Here is a 24,699-nt window from a genome sequence, read left to right on the forward strand (position 1 = left end):
TCATCTGCTGTGTCCTCGGCGTCTACTACTGCGATCATCATACGCATAAGCAGACGCACGCTCCTCCGGGTGTCGTTGGTACCATGCATCCTCCATTGCCTGTTCCTTTGCTCTCTTCTCTTCCTTGTAAATTTTCCACCTGTGCTCAGCGATATTGGCCCCTATGCCACCAATGACAGCTCCCAAAGCCGTCCCTCGCTTCTTGTGATCCCCCATTTCACGTCCCAGCAATCCTCCTACCAACGCGCCAGCAATACCGACTCCGATACCAAGCTCACTCTTGTCGAACGCAAGACTAGGCACGTCTCTGAAGCGACGCTCGGCACCAGACCTAGACCTGGATCTGGATCGTGATCGAGAGGACGACCGGCTGTCTCGCCTTCGGTGAGAGCGTGACGATCGATGCACTCGACGGTCCTCATTGTCGTAATCTGGATAGTAGTCATCACGTCGCCGCGGGTAAGGGGCTAAAGCACCTGCTGTCGTACCTGCAGCCTGTATCTGGTGTCAGTCTGCTCGTCCGCAAAGGTATCTGTGAGAAGTAGATTTACCACGTATGGCGCAGCCTGCTCTTGTGTCGAAGCTGGAGGCAGAGCATCATAATGTTGCGGTACACGATCCTTTGATACTCAATCAGCCCCTCCTTAATACATCACGCCCACTTGAATTTTTTGAACGATACTGGGCTTACATTGGGATATCTCGGCTGATCAAAGTAATTCTGTTGCTGATATGCTACTGGCTCGTAATGATCATTCCCTCTATATCGCCCTCCAGGACCCCATGGTTCAGCATCGTCGTATTCGTTGTGCGGATCATCGTCATAGCCGCGGTGCGAGGGAGGTTGAGAAGCATATCTCTGGTGATTGCTCATATTCTCTCTGCCCTTGTTTTTACTTTTGCTTTTGCTTCCGCTGACTTTGTCGTACGTGCGATCGAATAACTTGTCCGTAGCCTTGTTGAACCCTTCAAGGCCTAATTCCTTTTTGTGTTTAAAAATTTCAGAAAAGTGCAGGTTTAGGTGATGTTCAAAACGTGATCAGATGGCCGAATTGTCTTCATGAATGGAAAGTTTGAAGACAGCGAGATAGCAGATCAATGAGACGAGAAGCACCTACCGCAAAATCCTCGGCCATAGCAGCGACACTAAAGCACAAATTACTCGACAACAGTGAGTTAGATGGCGTGAGGCGCGGAAACTCACTCCCAGGGCACCGGCGGAAGCAACTCTTTCCACGGCGCGAAGGCTTATGGCGAGCACGGCAAGTGTCAGCTAGCAAAAGGCTGGAGGGGCTCCGACTCTGACCGGTTCGACAACAGCGAAGCGCCTAGAGCTCCCTTGGCCCACTCTCTATTTGCTCGCCACATACATGCATGCGCATGCGTCTGTCACGGAATACTAAGGCAGTGGTCTTATGCAAGGACGCAGGTCGAGAGCACACGGCTTCCGCCGGGTCCTGCAAGCTGCGTCATCATGCATATGCATAGTCAGGAGGAATCTGCACAGGAAGGCGACCAGAAGACTGCTTGATTCACCATAACTAGGAGAGAGAGGGAGAGACGTGGTGATGTCGGGTAGGAAAGTGTTCATCAGGGTTCTGGCTGATATAACGATAGATAAGGTAGTTCCAGAACACCTCATACTGAACATGGATCAGTGCCGGCATTTTGCACGATAGCGCACGGGTCACGTCATGGTGCATATTCCAAATGCGTAGAGAATTGAGTCCTAGCCAAAGCTGAGTTTGGTACCACATCAATTTAGATGAGTTTGCAAATGCCACAGTATTGTATCTTATGAGCGGCCGGTGTTCAGCGTCCACGACTGGCAGATGCAACCATGGCGACCAAAGTGCAAAGGCGATGAAAGAAAACACTGTTTGACACCACCGGTCGGCAGCTATATACAACCTCAAGCAACTTTTGCTCCTCATCAACTTCTAATAGACTGTACAAAAAATACTAAAAGGATTATATCGTCATTGTCAAATGCCAAAAGCTTATGACAGAGCGGACTTCTCCATGTGCTCTTCTTCCTTCTCAGGCATGACGCCCTCGGTGACTTGGGTCTCAGCAATGGGACCAATGTAGAATTTACGACCACTGATCATCCACCAAAGTGTGGATAGGACGAAGATACCCGCCAGGACGACGATAGCCCAGTTCTGTTGTGAAATTAGCCGCTGTACAACGAAGCTAGACGGGATCCAAAGACTTACCATGGTGTCAACAGTGACGGGATAATAGGTAGGGAACAGGAAGATGACCGAGACGAAAGCAGTCCAGACGCAAGCGTATACATTGACCGCCGTAGAGAGCTTGCCCATGTGCCACGGACCAGGCTGGAACTTGCCGTAGATGAGCTTGCAAATAATGGGAATACAGTAACTCCAGTCCATTGCGATTGCGCACACGTTGAAGATAGCGGAGACAGCCTCGTAAGAGCCCAGAGCAATGAGGTTGATGGCGGCACACCAGAAGACAGACCACCAGACAGCGATGATGGGGGTATCAGTCCTCTTGTCGACAATCTTCAGAATGCGGGATCCAGGGATAAGACGATCGCGGGAGAAGGCGAAGACAGTACGAGCGAGGGAGTGCAGAGCAGCGATCGCGCAAGAGTTCAGGATAACGAAGGCGCAGACAGCGAAAGTAATGGCACCAGCACGACCGAGGTTGTTGTAGAAGATTTGAATCACAGGCTGTTCGAGCTCACTGGCGAGAATCTCGGTAGGCTCGCCCATGGTGAAGGCCAAGACAATCGTAAAGAGCCAGCCAACGATGTAGGTGAGCGCCATGGCAAGGAAGATAGCCCAAGGAGCCTTCTTCTCTGGCTCATCAATCTCCTCAGTGATGTGAGCAGTCGCATCGTAGTCAGTCATGGTCCAAGAAACCGAAAGGAAGCCGAAAAGAAAGGAAAACCCCTTTGGTGACCAGCCGGAGTCAGGGGTGACGTTGGTGAATACGTATGTAGCATCGTGGCGGTCGGGACACATTGCTAGGAGTGCGATGCTGCAAGTGACGATTGAAAGCATGTGGAAAACAATATAGCTCGTCGTGATCTTAGCCAGCCATTTGGTGTTGAGGGAGTTGACGAATCCGTGGAAAACAGTGAGTGCGGCCTGAACGCCTACGGTGTGGTTCGTAGTAGGGGTGTATCTGCCATTTGATCCAAGGGAGACTGCGGCAAGAAGAATACTGGCCGAGCCATACTCCGTCGATGCAACACCACAGATTTGACCAATCAAGTTCAACCAACCAGTGATCCTGTTGGTAACGTTAGTACATTCTGACCCTTTTAAGAAGCACCTTATAGCAGCACATACCAACTAATGGAAGGAATCCACTCCGGAGGTGCAAGACGCGATACAGTGAAGTAGAGTCCACCAGCGGTCGGATAAGCCGAGACAAGTTCAGCAACTGAGGCCTAGAAGGATATCAGAGATGTGCAAGTGGTTTACTAATTCGGGATCAACATACTGCAATGCACATGCAGCCAAAGCCGGAAATGAGCCAACACCAAACGGCTGTGCGATAGTCAGCATTGGGTTCGTATACCTAGCCACCGTACTGATCGACTGACCTGACGCAGCACCACCAGCGTAAAGTGGATACGAGAAAGTAGTAGTAATGGTCGCAAAGCAGGCCGAGATACTAGCGGCGAAAGAAAAAGTGGCGAAGAAACCGAATTCTCGCTTGAAGACCTTTAGTAGTTATGAGTCAGTAAACTTGTCCTTGCATATCAATCCATTGCGGTGAAATCAAAGTATTGGTGCATTGGTTCCCTGGTGATTGTTGCGTTGGGCCGTCTCCACGTGGGGTTGATAGGGTTCATAGCGTGGTCTGTTGTAGTCCGCAGTTGCGCCAGGGAGAGAACGGGTCATGGCGCTTTGGGGTAGTTGCCCGTCCGGTGTGAACGAAGTGTGGGATTTGGCCGAACTGACACAGCATTTTCCTTGTCGCGTTGGAGAGCGTGTAGACAATTATTTCGGCGTAAGACGACGAGAGCACTGCTTTTGCGATTTTGTACTGTATACTTTTTTCACCCCAAGTAGTCGTGCAGTAAAATGTCTTTTTGGCGTTGAACAATGATTTTGTCGCATTGGAATGTCGTGGCACCAAGGCTTGGTAGTCGTTGCTTGGTTATTTAGAGTGCAAGGGTCTTGTCGCTAGGGAACAGTATTTCTTGTCGCAAGGCTTGTTTGTCGCAATGGGTCGATGTCCGGGTGATGAACATGGCCAAGAACAGACTCGGCGAGAGCACAGGTGCGATTGCAAAGGGTCAAAGGGCGCAAGAAAGAGAAGATCATGTCTGTACCGGTTTGTAGCCAAATTGCGCGAGGGCTTGGTCTTCTCCATTCAATTCACTCAGATCAACGACATTCTGGGCATTCTCACCATGCACCTCGGTCGCGGACGACTTGCGAGGCTGCTGGGAGTGTGTGGGGATATCGTGCGAAGAGCTAGACATGATGCCTTAGCAGTATGTTTTGACTCGTGAGTGCACTGGGGTATGGGGGAAAACGCAAGAAGCGTGGGTTGGCCAGCAAAGATGGATAGAGCTTGGGCACAGTGCAGTTTTAAACGAAAAAAAAGAAGAGGCACCAGTCCCAAAGCGAGGCAAGAAAAGTAAAGTTTTCTAGCGACTGGTCGAACGGCAGTCCACCATGTGGTGGGTGTAAACGAGCTTTATGCTGTGGTCTAGACGCTGGGACCTCGACAATGGTGTGTGATAAGCGTCGGCTCGGGTTGGCCAGCATATTCACCCTATGGAGCGCCTCGTCGGCCCACTTGATAAGCTTCGTGAACATCGTGGGGAGAGGAAAGAAAAAGTATGTCCTGGATTGGATTGCTTATCCCAGCACATATGTTTGAGTCATTAAGCTTTTACGTATGGCTATCATCTTTGCGCATCAATTAGTCCCGCTGCTGGGCGCAACACGCATATCCTACTGGATGCTTGAACGGGCTGAACAGAACGTTACTCTAGGCTATCTGATATCGCTAAATGATCGGAGCACGGATGACCGGGACCCTGCGAATTGACCGGGATCAGCGATCCCGAAAGGGAGCTATTATGTAAAAGCAATTCCAACTATGCCGTCTCTCCATATACAGATACCCTACCGTACCCATGATGCTAGCAGAGTCAGGCCCCCTCGAAGATACCTTACGCATACAATAAACAGGCATGCTACGATGTGGCACATGACGCGAACGCATCGTTACAACACTACTGTGGGAAGCACACCACGACAGTAGAGCCTCATTCTCGAGCTGTATATGTTTTGTTCAAGACGTGTCTCAACAAAATTGCAACCCGCGTTGTAGACATTCTGCACTCTCGTATCCTTGCCCTAGGATCAAAGCGGCGTTGACCGCGACCATTCACATGTCAAGAAGTGGTGAACGGTGGGGGACCCGTGCAATGTACAAGTTAGGGCAATTTCCGTCAAAGTGTTGCACCAATGGTACTCAGCACGTCGCTGAAACCTGCACACAACTGTGATGGCGCTGTTTGAGATGGAATGTTCGATGCAGCGTTCGAAACCTGTTCTTGTAGCACTGCATCCGACTTGCATGATTAGCTAGTCCATCTTCGGCCAGCTCAGGCGATCCATTCTCACAAGGGAATACAGATCCTGGGCACAAGAGCAGGGCCGAATGCGCAGATGACTCGTTATCTGTTTATCTTGAATGATCCCATGTGGCGTCTGGCATCCACTATGTGCTCACTACTGAATGCGAGATGAAACCACCATCTGTGATAGTGTCGCTGCACTATCTTGACGATATTGTAGCATCTGGGGCCGGGAAGATAATCCGATGATGCATTTGGGGTATACTAAGTGGCAATCCTCAGGAACCCAAACGTCAGATTCACGAGCATGCCGGTAAGGACGGATATTCTTCTGCGTTGTGTCCACATGCCCTCTTCTCTGAACCATAGCACCATCGCCACTGGCCAAAAGAAGCCAATGATATTCCCCCAGAGCATATCTTCGAGGCCACCGTCTTCGGGGTTAGCCTCATTGCCGCCTTCAGCGGCTCCACTGCCGCGCGCGTCATTGTTGTCTAGCCACCGGTCCTCGAGTACTCTCAACTCGTCACCAGATGGCATAGTATCTGGCGTGCGAGTGTATGACAAGATCTGAAGGTACTGAGCACGCATCTCGGCCACCGCGGCCGGATTGAAGCCTTGAGATAGCAATCGATCAAACCCGCGTGGCGCCGGCGCTGTTGTGGTTTTCGATGCTGACCCCTCTCCATTGCTCACATCTGAAGTCGCACTCGCGCTGCCTTCGACGAGAACAGCGTCCGCAGCCTCAGCCGCCTCGGACTCAGCGACTAGCTCTGCAGGAGTCAGAAGGTCTCCGACCGAGCAATTCACAATGACTCGTGGTGCTTGCGAAGTAGATGAGGCTGTCGCGGGCGACTTCCCTTTGCCCTGGACATCATGGTTCACATGCGCAGGCGGAGGAGGTGGGATAGTGATACATTTTGATAATGCGGCAGTGTCGGGGAGAAAGCGACCTGCGAAGATGAGGCGTAGCCGTTTGCCTGCGATAGCTGTTGACGCCTGTCTTCGAATCTTTTGCTTGACAGATAATGAACTTGTCGTCTGCGCTGATTCGATGCGAATGATCAGGTCCTCTTCCGAGACGGTAAAGCGTATGACCAGGTCCACCACGATAGGGTTCTGTGAATGTGCCATGTGTAACGCCTGTTGCACCTCCTGAGGTGATGAATTATTGGTTCGGTCGAAATCCCGAATCAAGCACACGTGTTGCGGTCACAGCATACCTATTGGCATATTGACACGTGAGAAACTTCTCGGTGTATTATGTTGATTTATACAAAGACACTTTAGAGCATCAGAAGTATGTAGATTTAGCTTGAGGTAATGTTTAGGACTCAGCAAGCCAAGCACCAAGCTGTAAACGGGGAAGGAAAGGCTTCTGCTTCAGACGCGACATGCAACCAAAACACTGCTGATTACCTTAGGTACCTTAGCAAGAGTGCATGGCAGAGTTGCCTGTAACACTGGCGACACACCACGATACACAGGATTATAGATATGCCATTTTATTATATGCATATAATGAGTTTCAGAGTTGCACATGACATTATTTCCACATATATCCGAGAGGAGTGAAGTGACAGCAAGAGGCTAGCTGCATCGCAACATAGTGGGGTTATCTCTCTCTCGTGAACGTCATGCTTTCCACACCGATTCGGTTATGCATACAGCCGAGTCGGCAGAAGGACAGGACCAAGAACCGATATATCCAGCAAGCACTATTATCTCTCAGCTTTATTAGCAATCAATCAATCAGTTGTTCCGTTCCTCTGTCCTCATCACACATCTTCTAACTCTTGAACTAAGCAATTGCAGCCATACTCAGGTCAACCCCTCAAGAGATCATTAGCAACTCCCTCCCCCAGAAATCCGCAAAGATGACGATTATGCACATAGTCCTGTTTGAGTTTAAATCCACCGCCAAACCGGAAGTGGTCAAGGATGTAAATATACCCTACAAGAAATAAGCTGCCAATTGGGTGGTAACGAGGATATCACGAGGGACTGACAGGTTTAATAGGCGTGCAGACGTATGCTTGCGCTCAAGGACAACTGCGTGCATCCGACCAGCAAGCAGCCGTATGTCAAGTCTTACGGCGGAGGAAAGGATAACAGCCCCGAGGGTGCACAGGTGATTTTATTTGTTACTGAAGGCTAGGACTAGGAATTGACGATTTGCTACACAGGGCGGTTTGACTCATGGCTTTATCTCGGAGTTCCAAAACGAGGGGGACAGAAAGTATTATCTCGAAAAGGACCCGGCACACTTGGAGTTTGTTGCAAGCTTGAAAGACATTGTTGAGGGTGTCAGAGTGGTGGATTTTGAGCCAGGTGTTTACTAGTTGAAGGTCTCTTCTCGATACTGTTTCTGGAAAGTGGTATATCATAATCTATGAAAGAAATCTTCTGGGCCTTCGTGACCTCTAATGTAAGGGTATAATCAAGGTTCAAGGGTAAAGCAGAGAAGACACTATGAGATACTGAATGACTCCCCACATCCGCATTGCTCAGCTGAGGTAGTAGTCAGTATATTGACAAATCGGGTGACGTCGATGGAGGGGCAAACTTACTGATGTTGGGGTTTCTGAAGACGAATTTCTGGTTCAGCTTGTCCTCGACCCAGTCCATCTCGCTGCCGATGATGCTGAACAAAGCCTTGCTGTCTATCAAGACCTTGACGCCATCTTGTTCGACAGTCTCGTCGAAGGCGCCAGGCTTGTCGACAAACTCGAGGTGGTAGGCCAAGCCTGAGCAGCCACGGTTCTTCACACCAACGCGGATGAGCTGTGGATTTGGCTGATCGAGCAGCAGACGCAATTGATCGACGGCCTTGGACGATAGGGTCATGGCGGCCTTTCGCGGTCGTAGCTTGCTCTTCCTGGGCTTGGTGGCAGGTGGTTGCGGCGAAGCGGCGAATGAGGAAGCGGTGTTTGCCACACGGGAGAAGGGCTTGGGAGGGTCGTTCTCAACAGGCGTCGCGGCAGACTGCTCGCGTGACGGGAGCTCCGAGTGTTGTGTCCATGGCTGATCGAGTCCGGAGACGGAGTGGGCGATGGAGGGGTTTTGAATGGCGGACTTCGTGGGAGGAGGCAAGCTTGATTCCAGCGAGTGGGGGCGGAAAGCCTCAGTTTGGAGTTGGCGCCGCGGTGAATGTCTGGAAATGTGCGAGGATGAGAAGGGTCGGAAGCATCGTTGACATTGACGACCCGCTGTTGAGGAAGAGCCGGCGGCAAATCTGAACATGGACAAGGCCGAAGCCGCGGCGGTTGTTGTGGAACGCTGTAGAGACATTGCTGCTGCGTGCTCAAGGCGCACGGTGCGAAGTGTGAGGTGTGAGGAGAGGTGTCGAGGGGTTTTAGGATTGCGGATCAGACGTAGGTAGAGGTCGACAGATCAGAAGAGTCAGTACAGCATGAGGATGGATTGTAGTAGATCAGGTGGTTTTTATCAGACGGACTGTACAGAAAGCAACTTGCAAGTCATAAATCACCCTCGGCTTCGAGTGTCGGAAGAACGCCATGACATCTTTGCTGGGTGCAGTGGCCAATCACATCCTTTCCGTAGTCAGCCAAGGCGAACTTGATTTGCAACCAGTGTTTGCATCTTGTTTGTTTGCATCAGCCATATTTGCACTGTGTTTGCAAGGAGCTCAACATCTCCACCAAGCGCCTCCAGACTGCTGCAACCCTGCATTGTGATGAGTGATGTCTACAAGGTAGAATCGACATGGCTATGGAAACGCATGTAAGCTTCCGATGACCACCACTACTTCACACCAATATACAAGGCCATAGATAGTCCTCCGTGGGTCCGTTCAACATGTTATATATATACGGTTACAGTTCCTAGTCGGAAGCAGAGACATGGAAGCTCGGACCAGCGTGCCAATGTACCTGAAATAGTGCTTCGCGTCGCATGTTCATTAATCACTGCCGGGTGGAGTAAGAGAGCAGTAGAGACCACATTGCAAGCTGGAGAGGCATCTCCTTCACATCTCTTGCCTGTCAATTATTGACTGTCTAGCATTCTCTGATCAGCAATTCCTCTCGGTACGTAGTCTTTTTCTTCTTTCTTTCTAGTGACACATAACGTCTCGCGCTGTTTCCGCGAGCAGGACCCTGTTCTTTCGCTATCTGCCTACGTTATCTACTCCTTCCCATCACTCGCCGTGCGGGTAGCCCGAGTCTACTTTGTATACCTTATACTCCGTACGCGTTCTAATCTTCTGCAGGGTGACGTCGGCAGCAAGCAATACCTTGGGCAACCAACTTTGAACAACACGAACTCGATCAAGTGTCATCGCCAGTCGTCTTAACTGCCACGACTGATTCATCGCTTGTCTATTGCATTTTCTCTACTTCTCAACCATAGTCATCATGCGTTTCAGCCCCGTCGTCCTGGCACTGCCAACCGTGGCACTCGCCGCAGAGCAGGTCCCCTTGATGGATCAGGTCAAGGGATGGTTCAACAAGGCCACTCAAGCCATCTCTTCGAGTGTGCCTTCTGCTCCCAGCATGCCCAGCGTGCCTAACGTGAATCCCGTCAACGCTGCTGCCGCCAAGGTCGCCGACCTCAGCGTCGAGCGCGTCACGCTCGAGAACTACAAGGAGGTCCTCGTCCCCGGCGCCACCACCACCACCTCGGCGTCTGGCATCGACAACGTCATGCTCCTCATCACCGGAGGCAACAAGACCTGCTTCGGCGTGTGCGGCCACGCCGAGGCCGAGTGGAACAAGTCGATCCCTCTGATCGCCGCGTCCAAGGAGCCTCCTCGCCTGGTCGTGTTGAACTGTGAGACCGACCCCGTCCTCTGCAACGCCTGGGCCGCCGGTCCTCCCACCGTCATGTACATGCAGCTGCCCAAGCCTCTCGAGGACCAGTCAACTCCTGCCACCTCGGTCTACTCCATCGCTCTCAACAGAACCTCGGTCACCGCTGGCGAGATCGCCGCCATCCACACCGACGCCAAGTACGCAGAGAAGGCCCCTTACGAGGGCTACTTCCACCCCTTTGATGGCCAGCTCGCCCAGTACGGTCTGGCCATTCCTTTCGGTTATGCTGTCTACTACTTCAACATGGTCCCTTCGTGGGCTATGATGGTCGGCATTTCATTCTTGTCCAGGACCTTCATGTGAGTTTCCTTTTGGAGTTCTTGTTGACGAGAGGGGGTGTCGCTGATGTTATCAACTATAGGTCGAAGAAGGCAGCTGGAGCAAGACCCGCACGTCCCGCCGCCGCCGCTGCTGCTGCTCAGTAAATCGCTTGAGTAGAGTGTGTTCTCACGAGGAAGATGAAGAGGGACGAGTCCGAGCTAGTAAGATAGCTAGCCTGCGTGCTTTCCAGTCGATAGGCAAAACAAGGCAGCAACAGGAAACGTGAAATGTTTTGAGAACGAGTGCGATCCAAAAGAAGGAAATGGGTTGGGTTGGATGTATGACGCGGATGAGAGCTTAGCCGACGGTAGAGGAGTCTTCAATCCCCCGTTTCTACCAGTTTGTGCAGTCAGCAGCAGCTTGGACAGTGTTGTGTGTTTATTTTCTGGTCGTCTTTGTTCGAGAAACCCTTGTCGTAATTAGTTATGTATCATGTATGCATTACACACACACACACACACTTACACACACGTGTGTAAGTGTGATCAGCAATATGCAGCAGCAGCAGTAGTGCGGAGTACAAAGCCGACTCCAAGCGTCTATTTACCACTGTAGTGGTGCTGGATGTCTACCAACACTATCCTTGTATCTTACTCCTCGGGGTAGAGAAAGGGGGTGACGGGCGGATTTGATTCAAGGTACGGTAGCTCCAGATCAACGGGCCTGAGTGTGAAGTCACCACTACCACTGCCACTACCACTACCACTACCACTACTGTACTTCTGACATGGGACAAAGACCACTCTTCTGGACCTATCTATACACCCAGCCTGCCTGCCCGACCTAGGATCTAATCATACATTTGTCCATCTATTCCATCTGCCTTGTTCACTGCATAGATCTATCGCTTGGTCCCCTCCCTCGGCTGGTTGTGCGCTTCATTCGCCAGTCGTTGTTTAGTGGTTTTTTTTTAGCCAGTGTCTGTTCGCTGGTACAGGGTCTTTCCTCTCTTGTGGATAACAGCAGTTCTTCATCTGCGAGGTCTTCTTGTTCGGCCGCCCTGGAACAACTGCTATTTTGCTCGCTTGCTCGCATGCATGTCTTTCGTGTGGTATATGTGGGATTGAACAAGCACTTTTCTTCCTTTTCTTTCGATTGAGTCTTCCTCGTTGAGTTAAGTGGGGCAGATGGGTGTGCTTTGCAGGTTAGGTGAATGTAGATGGCCACACGCATGTTCTGCAATGCCGTCTGCTCTCTCCTCTAGCAAAGCACGTGTTCGTTGTTGATTCTGCAGGACTACATGTTCTCCATGCGCATGCGCGTGCTTTTTTCGCCGGACTCGAATCTGAACAGTGATGAAATCCGCTATAGCCACTCGTTCACCTGCCCGCTGGCTTTTGCTCGACCTTGGCCTCGAGCACGCACGCGCTCGCTCGCTCGCTCAGCCCACTGGCTCTCATGAGATGAAACCACCGTTCGTCGCGGGATCCCTGAGCACGCCGGCGCTGCGTCCAGCGTCCCAGAAGAGAGCGACGGCCTCGCGCACGTCTTCGCCCTCGACGACGTTGCCCTCTGCGCCTCTGCATCTGGACAAGATAGCCGCGGGCGCGAGAAGCTGGAGCGAATACCTCAGTGAGACGCGCTCGCCTTGTCGGGTGAGTTCGTCGAGGGCGTCGGGGCTCAGCGTCATGGTCTGCACGAGGCCGGCTTGCACGCCTTGGCCTGGCGTTTGCTGTCCGCTTGTCAGGGCGGGCGGGGCGGCGGTCGAGTATTCTAGTTTTGCGCGGGTCGAGGCAATGGAGCGGATCTCGTCGGCGTTGTAAGGGTGGGTGGGGATGATGAGGAGACGAGGAAGAAGATCCGGGGGGATGCCGTGGGCGGAGATCAGGTTGTCGGTGCCTCGTATCGTGGCCTGGCCGCGGTTGGAGGCGAGAATGACGATAGGGGAGATTGTGCTCTCAAGGGCGCGGTTGAGATACGTGAAGCACTCGAGATCTAGCATGTGTACCTGGAGCGCGATACACGGTCAGCGTGAGATTCGAAATACAGGACATGAATGGCAGACGTACCTCGTCGATGAACAACACACCGGGCACCAGCTCGGCGACTCCTTGGTCGATATACTTGTTTACGACCTTGTTGATCTCGGCGCGTAGCTTGTCGGTGATCTCCGTCTTTCGCGGCTTCATGAGCTGGCCCATCATGCTCATGACATCCTGGCCTCCTTGCGGCCTGGCGTTGGCGACGTCGAGATCATGGAGGGTGACATCCTGCACAATCTGCTTCTTCTTGTGCACCTCACCCTTGGGCACGGGAACATACTCTTCGGCCTCGAGATCGAATTCTGTGGCGAAAGCATCACTGCGACCGACGCGCTTGACGGCGCCGGTGTTGGCCTCGATGTAGATGACGTCGCCTATCCTGACGCTTTCCTTTTGGATAGCCTCGTAGATGCTGGGGTCGAGCCGTAGCTTTTTCGTTCCTCGAGCCGAGCGCAGGGTGATGAGGAGATGGCTGATGGTGCGGCCGTAGTTGCCAAGGGGGTTTTCCGCTTCCTCGGGAGTGAGCTCGGTGACTTCACCCTCGTAGACCTCCTTTGTTTCCTGCACGCGGAGACCGATGGCGCGACGGAAGTTCTCCATGAGAGCCTCGGTCTTCTTGACTTCGGCGCTGTAGACCTCACTGCCGACGATGGGGCAGAAAGGCACTCTTGTGCCGAGCTCTTGTGACACGGCCAGAGCGAGAGCGGTCTTACCGGTACCTGGACCACCGGCGAGCAGGACGGCCTTGCCGGCCATCTTCTTGGCCTTGATCAGGTCAACGACGACACCGCATGCCTGTGCTGATTGTCAGTGTCCGCGCGTGATGCGAAAGTAAGCACAAACAGGAAGCGTACCTCTCTCGCCGACACCTGGCCGACGAAACCCTGTCCATTGATCTCGGGACGTCCGTCTGAGCGCAGGCCGAGACCTCGAATGTGCGAATGTGCTGCTGTGCGGTTCTCTCGCGCGTTGCCCTTGACTTCGGAGATCTGGACGGGTTTCATGCCCCCGGACGTGCCATTGGAAGCCATAGTGCGAAGTGTTGTGTGGAGTAGGCAGTGATCAGTGCGACGTCTAAGATGGGCGCAACGACAGGCGCAGACAGCGTGTGTTGTGTTGTCGACTTCAGTGAGTGTCAAGAATAGAGTGAGACGTGCTGATGTGAGAGCGTCGCGTCAACCGGTGCTTTTGTCGCGTCAATGCACAAAGGACAGTCGCCGAGGTGGTCGGTATCGATCAAAGTTGACCTTCTTCGCGCGCGCTGCTGATGGCTGTAGAAGTCACAGACAGATTCTGATGATTGGACCTGAGTGAGAACAGCGCAGACGTTTTCTGGTTGCAGTACGAGATGGAAAGGAATGCCTCGAAGATGGAGAGTGTAGCGTGGATGCCTCAGTTCTGGTATGCAGCAGATTGACCTCTATGCAACTCTTCCAAAGCGTGAAGCTGCAGGAAGGAAACGCGTCTTGGCGATTTGGTATCGGGAGTTCTTCGGCGGAGCCGATGAGGAGATCAGATTAGATTACATCAGACTCTCTCGACTCTCGCGCATTCCTTTGTAATCATTACTGTGTAATCAATGCGGCGAGCAAGAAGACACCTCCGGACACTTGATTGATATCACCACCTGCCCTGGATCTTCTGTTCCAGACACTGTAGTCATAAAGATCACACACATCAATCAGAATGGTGTCCTTGTTACAACGCACGCGAAAGCTACAGACCGTTTGTCCTCCCTCGAAATAAAACCATCATCGTTATTCACATGCACCCAGAGACTGACAATCAATCCCAGAAGGTACACAACTGCCGTCCCAACCAACACCATACCCAATGACACCAACACTCGATCCTGGCCTCCGATGACTGACACTAGACAAACCACCAGCTTCTCGCCATCAAACTAGGTCCCGGAGCAGCGATACTCCCCAAGGACATTTCGAGGATCCACATGCGGTTTGCGCAGAGGAATGATGGCGGACACATGGGACCACGGTAATGCCACCCACCTCCTTGTTTACTCTCTTCTCCAGTCCAGCAATCGACTCATATGAACCAACTCCACAGCAAATTCTGGCGCCACGAACTCGTGCGCCTGAAATTCCACAACCCGGCCATTCCAATGACCATCGACCGCACCTGCGCCCCCTCGGACCCAGCCATCATGACGATCCACTACGCGCCGACCGACGCCATCCAGACTTCCTCGTCGCCAACCTCGTCGCCCGCGCCCTCGTCGTCCACATCCGGCGACACCGCGGCCTCGGACTACACGCCCACGACGCGCTCCGAGTCGATCCTCATGACGAACAAGAGCAGTGCTGAGATCTGGAGGGAGGTGGCGCGCGTCACGCGCGCGGTGCAGGTCGAGGCTACGCCCGAGGAAAAGGAGACGCTGGAGAAGTTGCAGGAGCAGAGGCTGAAGAGCGAGAGGGATAGTGCGTTGAGTAGGGAGGTCAGAGAGGCCAAGAAGAGAGAGCAGGACCTGTTGGCGCAGGCTAGAGGTGATATGTCTGCTGCTGCTGCTTGAAGTGTTGGTGTAAAACTGAAAGGGAGAGAGACCCACATGTATGGTATGCGTGGGCATGGCGTTTCGTGAAGCATTCATTACAGGGGAAATTCCATCGTGTATAACATCGTCATCCATCCGAGTCTTTCCGTCTTCTATCACCTGTCTGTGATTTGTGCCTCATCAAGCACGCCAGATTGCACTTCGGGAACATTAGCGGAATAGTCCCATACTAGCACGTGTGAGCAATCCATGTCGTAAGCTAAACTCTATGCTGCTGCCAAACCTCTCCACCAAGCCGCCGCGCCGAGCACAAACACCACAGTCATAGCATCCCCGACGACCGTCTGCCAGATGACAGAATACCGTCCAAAGACCCTGATATACCCGCCCCAAGGCTCGGGCACGAGTCCCGAATTCGCTATCGTCGCCAGCATGCCTCCGCCCTGCAACCGGCCCTTTTCCAAGAAATACCTCGACGTCTGCAGCACGAGCTCGACCGTGGCGAACAAGTAAAACAGGTTCGGTCCGCTGTACGAGTTGTGTGCCAGCATCGACTCTGAGCGCGAGAGTTTGCTGCCGTTGAAGGGGCCCGCGAGCGCAATGTAGCCCGCCAGCAGCACGGCGAAGACGGCGTGCACGATGCGCCAGAGGTAGGCGGACGTGCCACGGGGCGCACTCTGCGCCGCTGCCGCGTCCTGTTGCGTCTGCTGCTGCGCGTTCATCAGGTTCTTCATGAAGGGCGGCAGGTCGTTCATGGGGTTGTTGGCGTCGTTGGGGTCGCCCATCATGGGTGGAAAGCCTCCGGCGCTGGGTTCTCCTCCTCCTCCCATGCCGGACATCATCTGCTGCATCATGCGCATCATGGGGTCGGCTGCCATGTCGTCCTGGGGTCCACTGCCGCCTGGTCCTCCTGCGCCAAAGGGAGGCATGGGTCCAAAGGGGTTCTGAGAGAGCTGCTGGCTCGGCGTCGAAGGTCCCGAGGGTCGCGGCGTGATACGTGGTGTGTAGTGATGTTCTGAGATGTCGATCTCGTCTGGGTCTGGTGCGACCGACGCCTGCTTGTCCTTGACGAGCGATACTGTTTTGGTTTCCAGTCAGCCATTATGCAGAAACAAAGAAGATCGTATGGAAGAATACATACCATCTTCGGGCGCTGGAGCAGGTCGGCCACTCAGTTGTGTGATTTTGGCCAGTCGGTCACTGCCTTCTGACGCGATCCTGGCATTTCTCTTTTCACGGCGGAGACGAGCAGAGCGCTGAGCCGCAGACTCTTCCTTGGGTACTGGAGACTCCGACATGTTTTTTTTTTCTTGTTTTATGATGAGATTGCGCTGATGTTGGCGTGTAGTAGCAGCTCGAGGATATTATTCTATACCGTACCTTAGGTGGGAAAGCCCAGGTCAGTCGCATGAAGTCGTCCCCAAGCTTGGCCTGTGCCCGCAGTAGATGCTTCAACTTGCTCTTGTCTCGACGAGGACGACAATAAAGTTCCATCAGGAAATAAGATCCGAAAATAATACAAATCTGGCTGCCCATCGATAATCGTGGTCCGGTGTTATAGTCATATCTCTGTGCTCTGCTCCCTAAGGTAGCGACAAGCTAGATGCTACCGAGTCGGCATATCACCTATATTTTGTAGGCGGTACCTCTGGTAGTAGATGCTATACTCGCGTCTGATTACCACTATCAATCCCTCTCTGGCCTCTCGAGCCACTACTTCTGAATCTGCGCGTAGTTTTCTCGTAAAGAACCACAGGTGTTGTGGACACTCCTACCGCCGTCCATCGAGAACGATGCCTCGTCCGTCCAAGTCAAGGGGCAGCAGCCGTGGACCAGCTCCGTCAAAAAAGCCTCGACTGACCCATTTCCTCTGCATACCGCTGGTCAACAAATCATCTGAATCTCAACTCCAGCACAGTATATCAGCTTTCGAGCACGATGTATGCCACAAGCAGCCCGAGGCCGCGAAGTCTGACTCCCATCATGAAAAGAATGACCCTTATCAATCAGCCACAGACGAAGATCTGACTCCTAAGCCTCCTGTACCATCAGTCACCTCGTCCACAGTCGCCAAAAAAGCCATCCGGCCTGTAGGATCCCTTCATCTGACGTTAGGGGTTATGAGCCTCGATGAAGCTGGTCTGGCAGCAGCCCAGGAATTACTTTCACACATAGATGCAAATGCTCTGCTAAAAGGTGATAACATCCTGCCATCGACGCAAGCTCTGTCGAATGAGGCCGATGCTGCACCCTCCGGAGGTCCCTCGACACTTACCCGGTCTATTTCACCACCGCTTCTAGATAGAACGGGAAATGCGGCTCCATTGATCGTGTCTCTTACATCTCTTGTTTCTATGCATCCACCACATAAGACGTCTATTCTCTACACGAGTCCTACAGACTCAACAGCGAGACTCCAGCATTTCTGCCAAACGTTACGGCAGATCTTTCAAGATGCCGGTCTACTCGTCGAGGACAAGCGCCCGCTTAAGCTGCATGCTACACTGGTCAATACCATCTACGCCAAAGGCCGTAAGAGGGGGCCAAAACAATCGGCTGCTACTCGGTCGGACGGTATTGCTCAAAGTGACCAGGCGAGAATGCAAAGCACATCGGCAGAGGTGGAAGACGATAGGTCTGAGGGCCACGGTCCAGATGCCAAAGCTCCACTAAGAATAGACGCACGGGACATACTCAGGCGCTACAGTGATCATGTCTGGGCCGACAATATATTGCTAGACCGAGCTGCCATTTGCGAAATGGGTGCCAAGAACATCCTGAACGATAGAGGTGAGGTGGTGAAGCAAGAGTACAAAGAAATGGCGACGCTGAGGCTACCTGGAAAGCTTCACTGATTTGGACTACTCCTACCAGGTACAAGAGATACAATTGCAGAGCCATGTCTGAGTTACGATAGCTCCATGAGCTGGCCAGAAGTCGCTGCAATGTCACCATCATGGTGTGGGCTACTAGCATGGCAATAGACGTGTCGTGTGAAGACGAATAGGCCAGGCACTTCCTCGTGATTCCTTCGACCATTGTCTCTCTGGTCCGGCGGACAGAGTCAGTGGCACTGCTGAGATCGTATATACTGTCTTACCTGACTGTCAAGGTAGGTCAGACCCAATGGGATTGGCGAAATGTATAGCAGATGGTAAGTTGAGGTATAGTAGGAAAGGTAGGTTTAATCGACAGGGGTTACTGTCAATACTGCGAGTCATGCTGAGCACACATGATACCCCGCTTGGTTAGTCGCATCTGCAGCTTCCCACTATGACTTTGTAAGATCGTTCAACCCCGCATACGTCACTACTCATTATTGCTTCCATTGTCTCGCTTGTTCTCCCCAACCTTACCTTACCTTACCTTAGCTACATGTGCTCAGCTCTACATCTACACTATTCCTCTGCCATTCAACAAGATTTCAAACATTTGAGCTGGTATTTGCAGCAGATTGACCTGTCAAGACTTGATCCATTCCACCCTTTTCTTCTGAAAACCATCTGATCGATACACTGCAAGCTGCTGTATAAATCAAAGCACATCTATCATAAACATGTCTTCCGGTCTCATGGATACTGCACCTGGTGGAGAGTCAACACAGTATGTCTAAATCATTCAGCGGTAGTGAGAACATCGTACTAGGAAGGTTGTACTGACGCTGTATGTGATTCAGGTACGAGAGCATCCACACTGTGACGAAGCCCACAAAGAAGTCCGGTGGACAATTCGGTGGTATGTAATGAATATCTTCTGTATTATTCTGATCTCGATCCACATAATCACACGGCCGATTGAGTCCTGTAATTCTGCAATTGCTACTTCATCACGATACTCGCCGTTCAATGCACTCAATCCGCCCCTCCTCGTCATCCAATGAACTCATCTCGCAGCTGACCACACACAACTCTCGCATGACCCACAACGAGCAATCCATGCTGACAAGTACCTGCAGAGCCCGAGACCGAAGTCGACGTGTCGAGCGAACAAGCAGCCAAAGACCACGCCGCAGCAGGCGCCGCCACAGCAGAGAAGATCCGCTACGGCCAGGCCATCTCGGAGCACGGCATGGGGGGCCAAACCACGACGTCGTCCGGGTCCGCAAATCAGGACTCTGCTTACGGTGGGGCTGCCTCTTCGGCAGACGATGGCGCACAGGACGCTGGTTCTAGGGCGAGGAAAGAGGCCGGATATGGTGGGGCCAAGGATATGGATACTGAGATTGGTGGCTGAAGGATGCTTGACAGCAAAAGAGATGCACTGTCGGGGAATTATTATCGAGCTCGCTGTTTTGACTGGGTATGCAAGTAACGAAGTGATCATATGACAACACATGTGCGTCGGACTATCGATCTCCTGTCTCGCGTGTGCATATGCCTCCCTCACCGGTCAAGTCACAAAAGTACTTGAAGGCAAAAACGGAGCGCACAAGCCCAGCCAAATACGCATACATTCCTCACCGGTCAACGAAAGCCTCGTCGCAAGAGCTTCATCAGACATTGGGACCGGTCAAGACAAAGCCTTACTCATAATCCTGCCACCGTGATTCACTGTCCCCGCCGTCAAGATACAGAAAGGACATTGCATTTATTTATAGTTCAGCATTGAGTCTTGTAGTCACTACCTCAGGGTCTAATGTACAGTATACGTCTGTGGCACATAACAAGGTGCTGGACCGGAGTAAGGGTGCACGCAGTGAACCCTCCATGTGCGCATGGCTGCATGGAGTAGGTCCCTTACAGCATCTATATTTCTCTCCATGCACTGAGTAGAGCAGTAGAGCAGACTCAGGCAGAACAGAGGCGCGCGGATCTCTCTACTCACGAACGCATAAGGCAGCCTGGGATAGCCGAGACATAGGGGGGCCAAGTCAATGAGACCTCCCCGGCAGATTGTTCAATCACTCCCGTCCTCCTATGCGGGTCGCTCGGTCACTTCTCGCGTTGATTAATTAAGAAACCCACCTCACTCACTTCGTCGATCACTTCATGGGGCTAGCTAGTAGTAGACCATTATATCAATTGCTGAAGTTCACATTGCCTACTTGATGAGGTTAACGTGAAAGGAAATAAGATGAAAGAATAGCAAGAAATGCGCCTGCTCGCTCGCTCGCTGACTTGCTGAACTCGCTGGAACTCGCCGAAACTCTGATGTTGCTTGCAGAGGGGTATATAACTACATGACCATAATGCGAAGATCAAAGACTCGAAAACAAGGTGAATTCTGGAAGAAGAGGGATGACATAAGATCCAAAGTCTGGGAACGTAGGAAAAAGTCCAAAGTGACTGCTATGCAAGTAATGAGGAAGAAAAAGAAAAAGCCAGCAGCAGCAATCGTCGTTGTGCAAGAAAAGACAAAAGGGGGTATTCAGCGACGGTCAAATCACATAAGAATAAAAACAAAGTATAGGACCCGCGTGTACTCTTCTCAAGTTCTGTAGAAACAGCAACCACAGGGTCTCGTCCGGCAGTGCTTACGGATGTCGAGGCGTGCTGTCACCCCACTGATAACTGCCGTAGCCGTCTGAGCCACCTGGCGCAGGACCAGTAGCTGCACCGGAGTAGACAGACCTCCGCCTTGCCTCTCTTTGTTCTCGTCCCGGGTCGTAGTCATGATGTATCACATTCGCAGTAGTGTTGCTCGTGCTGTTCCTGCCCGAACCCGATCCCGGACCCGCTGTGGACTGACGGTTGCCACCGCCACCATGGAATCCATTCTGATCGGTTGCTGATCGTTGGCGTCCGCCGGCGCCACCGCCGCCGTATCGTCGGTTCTCGTCGAAGGAGTCGAACGAGGGTATGTTGGATGCGTAATACTCTCGTGGCACTTCGCTGATGTTCGCACCTTCGGATTTGATATATGGGCTCCTGATCGACCCCTGAGTGTTCATCGGAGGTGATGTACCTGACATTGCGTATCCTGACCGTCCACCACTCATGGACGATCTTTGCTGTCTCTGACTGCTGCTAAGAGGAGGCATATCCATTGCATTCACTGGTGTGTTGGAAAAGCTCGAGACTGTTGGAGTTGTCGAGTTTGATCGTCCGTTACGCGCGGCATTGTTCGTGCTGTAATCATGATCGCGGTCCGCGAAAATCTTCCCGGTCCCTTCACGTCCTGTATATGGCTGCCGTTCCCGTTCCAGTGGCATTTTCGTGGTACGCATATCCTCGTTAGCCGTGGATGTCGACGAGGCAGAAGGTACAGAACTACTGGGAGTACTTGAGTAGGGATTACGCTCGCGCTCGACAAAAGCCGTGTTCAGTGTGGGAGGTTGCGCTGATGGTGGTGGGGGAGGAGGCATTGGATTGCTGGTGCGTAATTGCAGGTTACGATCAGCAGAAATCGTTAGCCACAGCTTCTGCTGCGAAGCACGATCTTCGTCTCGGGGAAATAACCGACGAGACAACTCTTTGGGGAAGCGTTCCGTACGACAATCGGCGTTGCTGATAGGCATCTTGAGCACCGATTTGCCCAGGCGATTGAACTCTCTATCAGGATACGCTTGTATCAAGGTCGTAAAGAACGTCGCGAAACCACGTGGCGTCAGACCGGGGATCGTTGGGTCATCGTTGAGGGTCAATTGAGTCAAGTGGTGCTCGCAACCCAATCCACGATACATGCGAGAGATGGAAACATTTGTGCACTTCCCACCAAAGACGTCCTGGAAAGGATAGGTTTCATCTGGCTGTCGCATTTCCCGGAAGAACCGCAGCATCTTGCCCGGGGTGACGATAAGGCTGTTTCGAGGCTCAAAGTCATCTATCATATGAACGGCAAGACCGCGCAAGAACTGGCCCAGTCTTGCAGTAGGTCGCCCATTCTCGAAGAGCGGTTGCCACGCCTTCTCCAAAATCGTAGCGTCGTTCATTGGATTAGACGGCCGTGAAGGCATAGGTCTCGTCCAGGAACTGTCGCCACGAGAAGGTGAGGCATCGCTTTCGCGACGTCTAGCTTTCCTTCCAGCATCTTCACTAGCATGAGAAGACGTTTCAGAGAGCATGATAGGCTCTGGAGAGGCGGGATGGTAGTCATGATCTAGAGGATCAAAGAAGTCCGTGGGAGAGGGAGGTGCAGACCGTTGATGTGTAGAATCATCCGGCGTATGACGATTTCCCTTGACACCCGTAGACTGATGCTGAGGAGGCGGAGGTGGACTGGCATCAAAAGAATTGGTAGGAAGACCCTTGGTCTTAAACGCATTGAGTACATTCTGGGTCACTTGCTCTGAAATATGTGCAATGAGATCAGGATCAACCTGATTCGAAGCGCCAGTGTTCTTGACAGCAGATTGAATTGTGTCGTGCAATGGCGGACCTGCGCTTGCATTGTTGACCTTTGCCGTGGGGTTGGCACGTGGGCTCCTCGGCAGTCTGCCGTCTGCCTCGCCGAAATAGACAGAAGATCTCTGTGATGAGCGCCTGGAGTCATATCTCTCTGAGTAAGGAGATTCGTCCCTCGAAGGGCTGTAATCGTCTGCAGTCATAATCGAAGTGGATCTCAATCAGACCTAAGCGCACAAGGCGAATTCCTGGCGCAGCCCAGTCCTTCTTGCCTTGTGCTGTGCAGATAGAGGAGTAGCTACCTATTCAGTAGCCAAATTGTTGCCTAAGAATTAACCCAGCTGTCGAACAATCAAGGACTATATCATCAGACCAGATTGAGACCGGTCAAGAAAGGGTACCAAGCAAGTGACAAAGGCCCTTGAAGGGCGCAATGCAGCCTCGTTTTGTTCGATGCGTGGCAGGGCTGGTGGGTGTGTGGGTCGCAAGATTCCCTGAGTGCTTCATAACACCTTAGTCCGACGGAGCAGGAGGCCCTCACCTAGATCCGACGTCAGTCTATGCTATCGCATGAGGTATGGTGTTAGAAAACCAGGCAGACTCCAAGCTTCAAGTTTACGATAAACGTCATGGCGCGACAACCTGCGAGCCGAGGCGGGAGGCGACCAACCAAACATCGAGAATCCGAATCCTTGATCATGCCCATCAAAGCAGCCAATGATGACCTGACATGGCCAAACCAGCGGAGTTGTCGTTATGTCCGCTGCATCATGGCGATTACTGGACGACAGAACCCCATAGCAAAGAACATAAAAAGATACTGTACGGGTAGGTAGCGATTGTTCTGCGATACGGAACCTCCACCACTATCATGAAACCTTCTCCACCATTCACAGCTTCGCACCCTTTCAAGTATGCTACACGCCTGTTTCGAAAGGTTGCCTCGCCGTGTGCTTCATTTGCATCTGTGGACTAGTAATTGTGAATTGGCGACTGGTTTTCTCCAAGGCTTGCGCTTGATTTTCACAATTGCTTCAGTTGCAAGTTTCGTACTCTTGCATCAGGCAGAGTAATAAGATAGAATTGCTAGTGCTCAGTTTGTGACTAGGTCAGAATAGGAATTACCTGGAAACAGTGTGCTGTATATTCTGCTTCTCCTAGGCATTGCAAATTAGGTAAAGACTAATGAATAGATAGATTTCTGCACTGCCTCATGTGTAGCAGCAATCGAACTACTGTCGTATCTCTTGACTAGGTAGTTTTCAGAAATGCTAAGTAAGGTAGTGTCACAGGCGTTTCGAGACACGTAGTTAGTGATATTTGTAGAAAGTCGGCTCGCGAACTCAGCGCCAATGATGCTCGGAGCGCTTCACCGGTTCATGGCTCCGGGGTAGATCTGAATCGGTTTCGAATCGTGACTGCATAAAGTACCTTACTAAGGTAATATACGGTGGGTAGCGGTCTGGTCGTGGATGACGTGTACATCATGTATATCACTCAATCTTCTAGCTGAATTACTTTCTAGATATGTGGAGAGCAGTAAACATCCCTTCTCCACAAACGACGATCCAGTCATAAGTGAGGTAGTCAGGATGTCCTGAGCATACTCCGAATGCATAGAAGAGACGACACGACGTGAATAGACTCCCTCGCTACTAGCGGAGAGAGAACTCGAGACCACTCGATCAAGTCCTTGCGATCCCTAACAAATATCACAAAGACCCAGCTTCGCGTTCGAAGGACAATTCTTTGACCGACTTTGCATCCACCATGATTGGCCAAGTATCGAGGCTGCTTATTCGCGAGCCTGCCAAGCCCTAGGTATTGAGTTTGCCACTGCCACAAGGGTCAGTTGAATAGTGCTACTGTGGAGTACGCGAATACTGAATACTTCTATGATCTTTAGTCCGAATCAAAGTACGACTTGAGTATTCGGAAAAGACTCCTTGGGATGTGGTCAAGGCGAAGGATGAAATAGTGTTGTGACATGACAAAGCAGCATACCTGGTGGTATTTGACGCTCGCCGATGCAGGGCGCGCTACTTGTTCTTTGTACCTTGCCTTGGCCAAGAACCATGGACGTTGTCGAGGTTCGCTGAAGCACTGGTGAAACGACAACGCTGATGCGCGCCACGCTGGAGACAAAGTCTAAATGTAGCTACAGTACAGTTGTAAGGTGCCTTAGGCA

The 24,699-nt window shown here is 52.0% G+C and overlaps 12 protein-coding genes across 13 annotated transcripts; 5 read left to right on the forward strand and 7 right to left on the reverse strand.

Annotated features, from left to right (window-relative positions):
- On the reverse strand, nt 1–1,136 carry AAFC00_002123 (uncharacterized protein; the record flags this gene model as incomplete). Of its 2 annotated transcripts, XM_069348639.1 has the most annotated exons (4): nt 1–495; nt 552–620; nt 692–982; nt 1,119–1,136. In XM_069348639.1, 4 exons carry the CDS (start codon nt 1,134–1,136, stop codon nt 1–3), a joined length of 873 nt encoding a protein of 290 aa, XP_069201477.1. The 2 variants fall into 2 exon arrangements, with proteins under 2 accessions (XP_069201477.1, XP_069201478.1); XM_069341403.1 differs by lacking the exon at nt 1,119–1,136 and having other exon boundaries at nt 692–874.
- An 864-nt stretch (nt 1,137–2,000) lies between these two features.
- On the reverse strand, nt 2,001–4,471 carry AAFC00_002124 (uncharacterized protein; the record flags this gene model as incomplete). Its single annotated transcript, XM_069341404.1, has 6 exons — nt 2,001–2,165; nt 2,220–3,267; nt 3,327–3,427; nt 3,481–3,527; nt 3,584–3,704; nt 4,319–4,471. 6 exons carry the CDS (start codon nt 4,469–4,471, stop codon nt 2,001–2,003), a joined length of 1,635 nt encoding a protein of 544 aa, XP_069201479.1.
- A 1,374-nt stretch (nt 4,472–5,845) lies between these two features.
- Nucleotides 5,846–6,715, reverse strand: AAFC00_002125 (uncharacterized protein; the record flags this gene model as incomplete). Its single annotated transcript, XM_069341405.1, has 1 exon — nt 5,846–6,715. The coding sequence occupies one exon, from the start codon at nt 6,713–6,715 to the stop codon at nt 5,846–5,848; it is 870 nt and encodes a 289-aa protein (XP_069201480.1).
- A 743-nt stretch (nt 6,716–7,458) lies between these two features.
- AAFC00_002126 (uncharacterized protein) lies at nt 7,459–7,923 on the forward strand (the record flags this gene model as incomplete). Its single annotated transcript, XM_069341406.1, has 3 exons — nt 7,459–7,524; nt 7,602–7,712; nt 7,768–7,923. The coding sequence occupies 3 exons, from the start codon at nt 7,459–7,461 to the stop codon at nt 7,921–7,923; spliced, it is 333 nt and encodes a 110-aa protein (XP_069201481.1).
- A 128-nt stretch (nt 7,924–8,051) lies between these two features.
- On the reverse strand, nt 8,052–8,872 carry AAFC00_002127 (uncharacterized protein; the record flags this gene model as incomplete). Its single annotated transcript, XM_069341407.1, has 2 exons — nt 8,052–8,092; nt 8,152–8,872. 2 exons carry the CDS (start codon nt 8,870–8,872, stop codon nt 8,052–8,054), a joined length of 762 nt encoding a protein of 253 aa, XP_069201482.1.
- Nucleotides 8,873–9,957: 1,085 nt separating this feature from the next.
- On the forward strand, nt 9,958–10,838 carry AAFC00_002128 (uncharacterized protein; the record flags this gene model as incomplete). The annotated part of the gene is made up of 2 exons (XM_069341408.1): nt 9,958–10,712; nt 10,775–10,838. The coding sequence occupies 2 exons, from the start codon at nt 9,958–9,960 to the stop codon at nt 10,836–10,838; spliced, it is 819 nt and encodes a 272-aa protein (XP_069201483.1).
- A 1,292-nt stretch (nt 10,839–12,130) lies between these two features.
- On the reverse strand, nt 12,131–13,747 carry AAFC00_002129 (uncharacterized protein; the record flags this gene model as incomplete). Its single annotated transcript, XM_069341409.1, has 3 exons — nt 12,131–12,682; nt 12,744–13,511; nt 13,571–13,747. 3 exons carry the CDS (start codon nt 13,745–13,747, stop codon nt 12,131–12,133), a joined length of 1,497 nt encoding a protein of 498 aa, XP_069201484.1.
- A 655-nt stretch (nt 13,748–14,402) lies between these two features.
- AAFC00_002130 (mitochondrial 54S ribosomal protein mL61) lies at nt 14,403–15,246 on the forward strand (the record flags this gene model as incomplete). Its single annotated transcript, XM_069341411.1, has 3 exons — nt 14,403–14,441; nt 14,605–14,711; nt 14,784–15,246. The coding sequence occupies 3 exons, from the start codon at nt 14,403–14,405 to the stop codon at nt 15,244–15,246; spliced, it is 609 nt and encodes a 202-aa protein (XP_069201485.1).
- Nucleotides 15,247–15,494: 248 nt separating this feature from the next.
- Nucleotides 15,495–16,526, reverse strand: AAFC00_002131 (uncharacterized protein; the record flags this gene model as incomplete). Its single annotated transcript, XM_069341412.1, has 2 exons — nt 15,495–16,306; nt 16,370–16,526. 2 exons carry the CDS (start codon nt 16,524–16,526, stop codon nt 15,495–15,497), a joined length of 969 nt encoding a protein of 322 aa, XP_069201486.1.
- A 495-nt stretch (nt 16,527–17,021) lies between these two features.
- AAFC00_002132 (uncharacterized protein) lies at nt 17,022–18,083 on the forward strand (the record flags this gene model as incomplete). Its single annotated transcript, XM_069341413.1, has 1 exon — nt 17,022–18,083. The coding sequence occupies one exon, from the start codon at nt 17,022–17,024 to the stop codon at nt 18,081–18,083; it is 1,062 nt and encodes a 353-aa protein (XP_069201487.1).
- Nucleotides 18,084–18,784: 701 nt separating this feature from the next.
- Nucleotides 18,785–19,461, forward strand: AAFC00_002133 (uncharacterized protein; the record flags this gene model as incomplete). Its single annotated transcript, XM_069341414.1, has 3 exons — nt 18,785–18,831; nt 18,905–18,963; nt 19,184–19,461. The coding sequence occupies 3 exons, from the start codon at nt 18,785–18,787 to the stop codon at nt 19,459–19,461; spliced, it is 384 nt and encodes a 127-aa protein (XP_069201488.1).
- Nucleotides 19,462–20,701: 1,240 nt separating this feature from the next.
- AAFC00_002134 (uncharacterized protein) lies at nt 20,702–22,714 on the reverse strand (the record flags this gene model as incomplete). Its single annotated transcript, XM_069341415.1, has 1 exon — nt 20,702–22,714. One exon carries the CDS (start codon nt 22,712–22,714, stop codon nt 20,702–20,704), a length of 2,013 nt encoding a protein of 670 aa, XP_069201489.1.
- Nucleotides 22,715–24,699: the final 1,985 nt, after the last annotated feature.

Source organism: Neodothiora populina, assembly GCF_041146345.1.
Source record: "Neodothiora populina strain CPC 39397 chromosome Unknown canker_contig_14, whole genome shotgun sequence".
Classification (NCBI taxonomy): domain Eukaryota; kingdom Fungi; phylum Ascomycota; class Dothideomycetes; order Dothideales; family Dothioraceae; genus Neodothiora; species Neodothiora populina.